The 9,460-nt window shown below is 42.1% G+C and overlaps 1 protein-coding gene across 1 annotated transcript; it reads left to right on the top strand.

Annotated features, from left to right (window-relative positions):
• Nucleotides 1-8,721: 8,721 nt before the first annotated feature.
• LOC308522341 (small ribosomal subunit protein eS27-like) lies at nt 8,722-8,973 on the top strand (the record flags this gene model as incomplete). Its single annotated transcript, XM_081095695.1, has 1 exon — nt 8,722-8,973. One exon carries the CDS (start codon nt 8,722-8,724, stop codon nt 8,971-8,973), a length of 252 nt encoding a protein of 83 aa, XP_080951821.1.
• Between the last annotated feature and the right edge of the window lie 487 nt (nt 8,974-9,460).

The following is a 9,460-nucleotide window of genomic DNA, read 5'->3' as shown; positions in this document are numbered from 1 at the left end:
TTTAACCAAAGGAGGGACCTTGGGGCTATCAGTGAGAGATAGGTACCATCTGCCAACTGGTTTAGTTTCTTCCCGGTCAGTTTAGTACCGATGGTTCAGTACAGGGTAAGTGGTGATACCCTTCGCAAGTGACGGGCACCCTCCGCGCCCCGCACACAGCAGCGCTGAACGAATAAACGTGGTCTCCCGGCTCGGCCGGCGTGGGCTCAGCCCCGGCCCTGGACCTTCGCGCTCTAAAAATATCCAATCACCTAGGAGGCCTCGGTTTCTCAGGTGAACCCTGTGCCCGCGCCTGAAAACATGCTGGTGGGAAAGGAAAATCCACCGCAGCGACCTGACCCTGACTTGCCCGCAAATACTTCCTCCAACGCCCAGCAACTTTTTAGAAGGATCCACGCGAAAGCTGGTAACGATAGGTCAGAAGTAAAGGCTGTTCCTGATCCCCAACAATAGACACAGTGGGCGCAGTGGTGTTGCTCACCCTTCCCTCATAGCACAGTTGTTAGTCTTTACTCGAGAGACATCACCTTTCCTCTGGTGCTGGGCGTCCCCAAACCGGAAAAAAAATGCCGGTGAGCACAGCGTGCAAGGCGGAATGCAAGCACTACATGCCCCAGAGGACGTCGCGGCAAAGTCGGGCGAATAGACGTCGCTTACGCGGTTGGAGGAATTATGGGCATTGTAGTTCCTCTTTGGGAGAGGCGCTGGGCCCCGCATCCCAGAGTTGTTGAAGTGTTGCAAGTCGTTTAGGTCAGTGTATCTCAGCTATCTGAGGTTTTGTCTCAGTCATGGAAGACTGGCATTTTTATAACATACAATAAAAATTAATATTTAGAAAAATAAAATTTGAAAACGTAAATATGGAAAAGACACGTGTGGAATTTTGTTTCTTACTACGGTATAGGGATGAAACTGAGCACGACCTATGACAATGCCCTTCAATCAAAGACCACCAGGAATACACCTACAATTAAACAAATTTGACTGGTTGCAATGAAGCAGAACACACCCCAGGGGATGTTAAATTAAGGTGTTAAGAGGAACTTACAGTTTTTAGCCTTGTGTTAAATGATTTGGGGGAGACTTAAGAGGGGCTTTTCTTTACATTGGATGCTTTGAGGAAGCAAGGGTAAATGTATTACTAGGTTTTTTTATTGTGTTTTGTGTTTTTTAATCCTCACCAGAGGACATTTTTCCCATTGATTTTTAGAAAGAGTGTGTGTGTGTGTGTGGGGGGGGGGGGGGGGGGAAGAGATATCAATGTGAGAGAGACACATAGATTGGTTGCCTCCCACACTCTTCCCCACAGGCCAGGAATTAAGCCTGCAACTCAGATACATGCCCTTGGCTAGGAATCAAACCTGAGATCCTTCAGTGCTCCAGCTCTAATCCTGAGCCACTTGGGCCAGGGCAATTATTATTAGGTATTTTAGAAAACTTGATCTAGAAGGCAGGAGAAAATATTTGCAAATATTGTATCTGATTAAGGGATTAATAGCCAGAATATTTAAAGAACTCCTACAACTCAATGATAAAAATATTTTTTAATGTGCAAGGAACTTGAGTAGACATTTCTCCATGACCATAAGGACATGAAAAAAATGCTCAACATCAATAATCATTAGGGAAATTCAAATCAAAATTAAAATGAGATATTGTGGCAGGATGTAAGAAGCTTGGGAAATTCTTTGACAAGTGGAATAAAGAAAACTGAAACAAAATAATTAAACAATGCTAAACAATTTACAACCAGTTAATGAATCATAAGGTTTTATCTTCCCAACCAAGGACACTTAGGAGCAAATGGTTTACATGGTCCAGACCCTCCCTGGGCACACCTGTCTTGTTCCTAATTCTTCATCAATAACAGTCTTTAAAAATAAAATTACCCAGCCAAAACCAGTTTGGCTCGGTGGATAGAGCGTCGGCCTGCGGACTGAAGGGTCCCGGGTTCAATTCTGGTCAAGGGCATGTACCTCGGTTGCGGGCACATCCCCAGTAGGAGGTGTGCAGAAGGCAGCTGGTCGATGTTTCTCTCTCATCGATGTTTCTAACTCTCTATCTCTCTCCCTTCCTCTCTGTAAAAAATCAATAAAAGTATTTTTTTAAAAGAACCATAATAAAAAAATAAATAAATAAATAAAATAAAATTACCCAGCCCTGGCCAGATGGCTCAGTTGGTTGGAGTATATACCAAAAAGCTTTTGGATTTGATTTCCAGACAGGGCACATACCTAGGTTTCGGGTTTGATCCTCAGTCGGGGCACCAGCTTGAAGACAAAGGACCCATGATGAACGTGCTCTCTGCTCTTTTTTTAAGTGTCCCCATGAGATTTGCAACCAGGGGAGCATTGGGCATTTGTTCAACCATTCATGATCGCTGTGGGGGGAGGTGGTGAATTAATGTTTTTATTTATTTCAAAGAGGAAGGGAGAGGGAGAGAGAGAAAGAAACATCAATGAAGAAAGAGAAACATCAATCAGCTGCCTCCTACATGCCCCCTACTGGGATCGAGCTAGCAACATAAGCATGTGCCCTTGACTGGGAATCGAACCATGACCTCCTGGTTCATAGGTTGACGCTCAACCACTGAGCCATGCTGGCCAGGCAAGAATTCAGGCATTTGAATTGGTGGATTTAGTAGATTGCCCTCCCAATGTGGGTGGACATTATCCAATCCATGGAGCACCTGAATAAAACAAAAAGGCACATAAAGGAGGAATTCTCCCATTTCACTTTCTACCTTCCTGTTTGAGCTGGGACATTGGTTTTTCTCCTGCTTTTGGACTGGGATTTTCACCATCAGCTCCCCTGGTAGTGAACTAGAATTACACCACCAGCTTTCCAAGGTCTCCAGAATGCAGAAAGCAGATTGTGAGTGTTATCAGTCTTCATACTCACATGAGCCAATTTCTCATAATAAATATCTTCCTAAATATAGCCTATTGCAGTGGTGGGCAAACTCATTAGTCAACGGAGCCAAATATCAACAGTACAACGATTGAAATTTCTTTTGAGAGCCAAATTTTTTAAACTTAAACTATATAGGTAGGTACATTGTTATTAACTTAATTAGGGTACTCCTAAGCTGGCCTTGGCTAAAAACCTCCTCAATCTGATTGAGGTACGTTCGCTGAGGTCGACCCCTTCCAACTCTCCCATCCACACTCGTCTTGTATACTTGTTTCGTCTGTCTCCTTTCGTTCATCCTCTCTATATGTCCAAACCATCTCAACATACCTTTCTCAGTCCTCAACACTACATCTTCTTTCACTCCACAACGTTCCCTAAAATTAACTTAATAAACTTTACTTAAAGTTTTAAGTCTTAGTTAAACTATAGGTATGTTGAATAAAACTTGATATCATACTTAATAACGATGTTATTTATTGATAAAATTAAATTCCTTACAATTTACCTTACAATATCCATAAAATTAAATCATGACAATGACCGACAAACACTAATGTGCACAATGGCCTTGCATCTCCTTGGAAAGTTTGGGTAAGTCAGGTTTGTATGTTGTTGTTTCTAATTTTAGGCACAGTTCCAGGTTCTCATCAATAAGACGACTTCTCAATTTACTCTTGATAAGGTTCATGCTTGAAAATGATTGTTTGTATAAATATGTAGACCCGAATAAGGAAAGAACAGCTAACGCTAGTTTTTTCAGTTGACTATATGAGTCAGGAACACGATTCCAGGTGCTAAAAGTCAACATATCTTCCTTCTCCAGGTCTTTCAAAGCAGACCACTTGTGCTGTGAACTAAGTTCACATTTGTTTTTCTTCAATATTTCTTTTTTTAAAAAATATATTTTATTGATTTTTTACAGAGAGGAAGGGAGAGAGATAGAGAGTTAGAAACATCGATGGGAGAGAAACATCGATCAGCCGCCTCCTGCTCCCGCAACCCAGGCACATGCCCTTGACCGGAATCGAACCTGGGAACCCTCAGTCCGCAGGCCGACGCTCTATCCACTGAGCCAAACCGGTTTCGGCTCTTCAATATTTATTTCTGTATCAGCACAAAGACGTTCCAACTTCGAGCTCCAGAGTTCTTTGGTTTTTTTTGTTTTTTGTTTTTTAAATATATTTTATTGATTTTTCACAGAGAGGAAGGGAGAGAGATAGTTAGAAACATCGATGGGAGAGAAACATCGATCAGCCGCCTCCTGCACATCTCCCACTGGGGATGTGCCCGCAACCCAGGTACATGCCCTTGACCGGAATCGAACCTGGGACCCCTCAGTCCGCAGGCCGACGCCCTATCCACTGAGCCAAACCGGTTTCGGCAGTCCTTTGTTTTTTAAAACCAACAATTGCATTTCAAAGTTGCCAATGTCAATATTAAAGGGAGAAAAATTTAATTCTGTTACAGTAGCATTGAGAGGTTTTTTAACAAAGGCTAATGTCGCTTTGCTGTTTCTGAATTCCTGAAACCTGTTGAGAAAAGCTTCCCTCATATTTAAAAGTGTTGTTTTGAAATAGCAAATGCCAACATCAGAATTATTTTCTTGGCGATATTTCAACAGGCTTGGAAAGTGAATCAAAGTTTCTCTTTCAAAATCTTGAACAAAAAGAGATAATTTGTTTTCGAATGAAATAACTTCTTCTAACACCAAAAAAACCGTGTTTCCTTTCCCCTGTAGTTTACGATTAAGCTGATTTAGATGAGACGTAACATCTACCATGAAATAAAATTTTTGGATCCACTGATTGTTCGTTAGTTCTGGATAGTGAACACCCTTCTCAAGGAGAAATGCTTTAATTTCTGATAATAAGGAAGCGAAACATTTCAAAACGTTTCCTCTTGATAACCAACGTACCTTGCTATGCAGCAGAAGATCTGCATACTCACTCTCCATTTCAACTAAAAATTCTTTAAATTGGCGATGATTAAGAGCTTTAGCTATAATGGAGTTGATAATCTTAATCACTAATTCCATAACTTTGCAAATTTCCTCTGGAAATGTCTGCGCACAAAGTGCTTCTTGATGAATGATGCAATGGTAAGAATCTCGTGGTTAATTTTTTCTTTCAAAATAGCAACAAACCCGTTTCTTATGCCGATCATACTTTTCGACGTGTCTGTTGAAATTGAGACAATTTGATCGAGTGGAATATGATGTTTTTCAATGCACTCAATTACAGCATTTGCTATATCCTCTCCACGTGTTTGACCTTTGAGTGACAATAATCCTAAAAGTTCTTCTTTAAGACCTGTAGATGAAATAAATCATACAAAAAGTGAAATTTGCACTGTATCATTTATGTCACAAGTCTCGTCAACTGCTATTGAAAAAGCTGAAACCAATTTAAGATCTTCGACTTGCTGGTTGGTTATATTCGAAGACATTTTGACTGTTCTATCTCTCACTGTTTTAGCAGACAATGGTAACACTTTAATTTTTTTTAGAATATTGGTTTTGTTCTTAAAATCCCGAAATAGCTCTTTGGATGCATTTATATAACAACTTTTTATGTATTCACCGTCAATATATGGTTTTCCTCTCTTAGCAATCTCTTGACTAACCACAAAACTTGCAATATTAACATTGTTGGAAGATTGCATCCAGTAATTAAATACAGAACTTGATTTTTCTTGACTCTTCTGAAGTTCCTCAACTGCTTTCTTCCTTGCATCACTGACAGGATATTTAGTACTAAATGACACGTGTTTAGTTGTAAAGTGACTCTCCAAATTTGATTTCTTGTTATGCGCCAATTTTTCCTGACAAATAAGACAGGTTGGAAGGCCATTTAAGTTTTGAATAAACGCAAAAGTCTCAGTCCATTCAACTTTAAATTCACAGTTTTCGTCTTCCGTTTTCTTTCCTTCTTCTTTGTAGCCATGTCAAACAGGGCACCTAAAAAAATGTTTCATCCTATCTAATAATAGACAAACATGGTAATTGACCATACCTTTTGCTATGCCTCCCATTGGCTAATCAGCACGATATGCAAATTAACCGCCAACAAAGATGGCGGCTAATTTGCATACTGCAGGCAGGGCAGGACAGCGCCTTCCCGCCTGCCCTGCCGCCATCCGGGCCTGCTATCTGCGACCTGGGGCGGCGGGCGTCCGTGTGCGACCCGACCCGGGGCAGCTGGGCAGAGCAGCAGCAATCGGCCGGCTTGCCTGAGCTTCCCGTGTGCAACCCACCCGGGGCGGCGCCCCAAACCCCGGATTGGCCCTGCCCTGTGCACAACCCGAGGAGGCGGGGCAGGCACCAAGGGATCAGGCCTGCCATCTGCCACCTGGGGAGTGGGCCTAAGCCAGCAGGTGGTTATCTCCCAAGGGGTCCCAGACTGTGAGAGGGCACAAGTGGGGCTGAAGGACACCCCCCATGCCCCCAACACCAGTGCACAGATTTTTGTGCACCGGCCTCTGGTTTTATGATAATAAAGCCACCAACACAAAATAACAATTCTTAAATTGATGACAAAAATACCTGTAGGATTTGCAGCTGGTTGGAAAAATACAGGTAACTTTATGCTTTGAGTAGGTACTTTTGTCACCCGCGTACGATTTGCGGACGCGACTAGCACTAACCACTGCACAATGAGACTGCTGACTGACTGGCTCACTCAACTCGTGCATGAATCGCACGCACCTCCCCCGCGCTTTGTATCCCGTGTCTCGCCTGTGCCGCGTCTCCCGTCGCCCAACCAACCGACACCTCCCACTTCTTCTAATGCCACTTCTTCAAAATAGACTCGCCCAGGCCAAAAACCGACTTCTGCGCATGGGCCACAAAGTTTCAACCACACTGTATGTGCGCCCGCACGTGGTATTTTGTGGAAGAGCCACACTCAAGGGGCCAAAGAGCCGCATATGGCTCACGAGCCGCGGTTTGCTGACCACTGGCCTATTGGTTCTGTTTCTCAGAGAACCCTGACTAATACACCCAAATAATGGAGTACTACACAGAAATTAGAACAAACTATTGTTGCATACAGCAATATTGATAATTCACAAATATTGAGCAAAAAGCCAGCCAGAAATAAATACATATTCATAATTTCATTTAGATAATGTTCAGAAATAGACAAAAGTAATATATGCTGATGGAGCTCTGGATAAAGGTTATCTTTGTAGGGTGGGGTGAAGAGATATAATTACTGGGTGGGTTGGGTGGGGTGGCAGAATTACTGAGGAGAGACATGGAGACTTCTGGGATGCTCATATTGCTCTTTGTCATAAGCTGGTGGAGGTTACATCTGTATGCTCACTTTGTAAAATGTATACTTATGGTTTGTGAATATATGTTAAACTTTAATTTAAAAATCCTATCTTTAGCCTGGTCAAAGTGGCTCAGTTGGTTGACAATAATCCTGTGCACTGAAAGGTTGCTGGTTTGATTCTGGTAAGGGCACATACCTGGGTCTCGGGTTTGATCCCCAGTAGGGGCATGTTCAGAAGACAACCAAATCAATGTTTCTCTCTCACATCAATGTTTCTCTCTCCCTTCCTCTCTCTAAACATGTCCTCAGGTGAGGATTAAAAATAACAATAGCCTGGCCAGCATAGCTGAGTGGTTGAACATGGACCTATGAACCAGGAGGTCACGGTTCGATTCCTGGGGCACATGCCCTGGTTGCGGGCTCAATCTCCAGTGTGGGGTGCATAGGAGGCAGCCAATCAATGATTCTCATCATTAATGTTTCTATCTCTCTCCCTTTCACTTTGAAATCAATAAATATATATTAAAATAATAGTAATAATAATCCTACCTTTTAAAAAGGCATGCAAAATAAGTCAAGGGCTAACTGAAGTCATTCCTTGGAAATCCCTGTTCTGATTATTTTTAAATTATTTTATTTTGTTTTAAATCTGATATTAAAAGTGACCTTAAGTTATAGTAAGAGAGCTGGAGGCTAAACATAGTTCAAAACATTAGCAACATCACAGCAAAATCTCGTGTCTGCTCACAGTGTAGAATGGTCACATATTTTTATTGATTTCAAAGAGGAAAAGAGAGAGAGAGACAGAATGATGAGATAGAATCATTAGTTGGCTGCCTCCTGCACGCCCCTTACTGGGCGGGATCTAACCCACAACCCAGGCATGTGCCCTTGGCTGAAATTGAACCTGGGACACCCTTTAGTCAGAAGGCCGACGCTCTATTCTCTGAGCCAAACCAGCTAGGGTGCAACCAACTACCTTTAAATGGGATATGTGGTCCAGACTGTTAATGTTCCACCAAAATACCTTTTTCTTTTCTTTCAGGACACACACCAATATTACATTTCCCACTTTGTAATTGAATTTGGCCATGTTCTCATTGACAGAATTACAGCCAAAGTGCATGTGCTATTTCCTGGTTTAGGTCTTAAAATGTTATTACTTCTTTCTGTTCCTGCCAGCTGAAACCCAAGCCAACACACCCTAATGCAACGTCAAGGCTCTGAGCATGTTGGAATAACACCATGGAAGAAAGTGAAGTCCTGGATGACTACATGGAGTAAAACTGTGCTCTGACTTGGCCTACCCACCTCAGATCTATTGTGTAAGAGAGAAATAAATCCTTTGTTCTTTAAGCCACAGTATTGTCGGAGATAACACTTCCTTGTACTTGCAACAACTCCCTTAGAAAAATAAATCCATGTCAAATCCATTTGGGAAACTTTGGGATTTCACAGACCAGTGAAATGTCAACATATTTGGGACCAAAAAAAGTATGCCACTTTCTGGCAGTGACGCCCTCCCCAGGACAATATGCCTCTCGCTAAGTATCTCCTCCATCCCTCTCCAGAAGAGGAGAAGAGGAAATACAAGAAGTGCCTGGTGCAGAGCCCCAATTCCTATTTCATGGATGTAAAATGCCCAGGATGCTATAAAATCACCACCATCTTTAGCCATGCACAAACGGTAGTTTTGTGTGTTGGTTGCTCCATGGTTCTCTGTCAGCCAACAGGAGGAAAAGCAAGGCTTACAGAAGGACGCTCCTTCAGAAGGAAGCAGCACTAAAAGTACCTCAAATCAAGATGAGTGGGAAACCATCCCAATAAACACATTTTGGATTTTAAAAAAGTATGCCAATTTTTCATTTGTCCAAATAAGGACATCTAGAGAAAGAAAACAATTACCAGCCTTAGCTGCTCTGGGTCAATGGACCGAGCTTTGGCCTGCGGACTGAAGGGTCCCTGGTTCCATTCCAGTCAAGGGCACATGCCCAGGTTGTGGGCTCAATCCCCAGTAGGGGGCGTGCAGGAGGCAGCCAATCAATGATTCTCTCTCATCATTGATGTTTCTATCTCCCTCTCCCTTCCTGTCTAAAATCAATAAAATATATTTTAAAAAAAGAAAACAATTACCACATTTCATAACCATCATTTCATAAAAATATATTTTAACACTAAGAAAATGACAATTTTAAAAAACAAACAATTTTTCCTAAGAAAAAGAGCAGTGAAAATTTTGTCATGGCTCAGCACCAGCTATTTGTAATGCTGCT

The sequence above is a fragment of the Myotis nattereri genome (genome assembly GCF_964212035.1).
Source record: "Myotis nattereri genome assembly, chromosome: 7".
Lineage (NCBI taxonomy): Eukaryota > Metazoa > Chordata > Mammalia > Chiroptera > Vespertilionidae > Myotis > Myotis nattereri.
The sequence above is the reverse complement of the archived record's forward strand: the minus strand, read 5'-3'. Positions and strand labels throughout refer to the sequence as shown.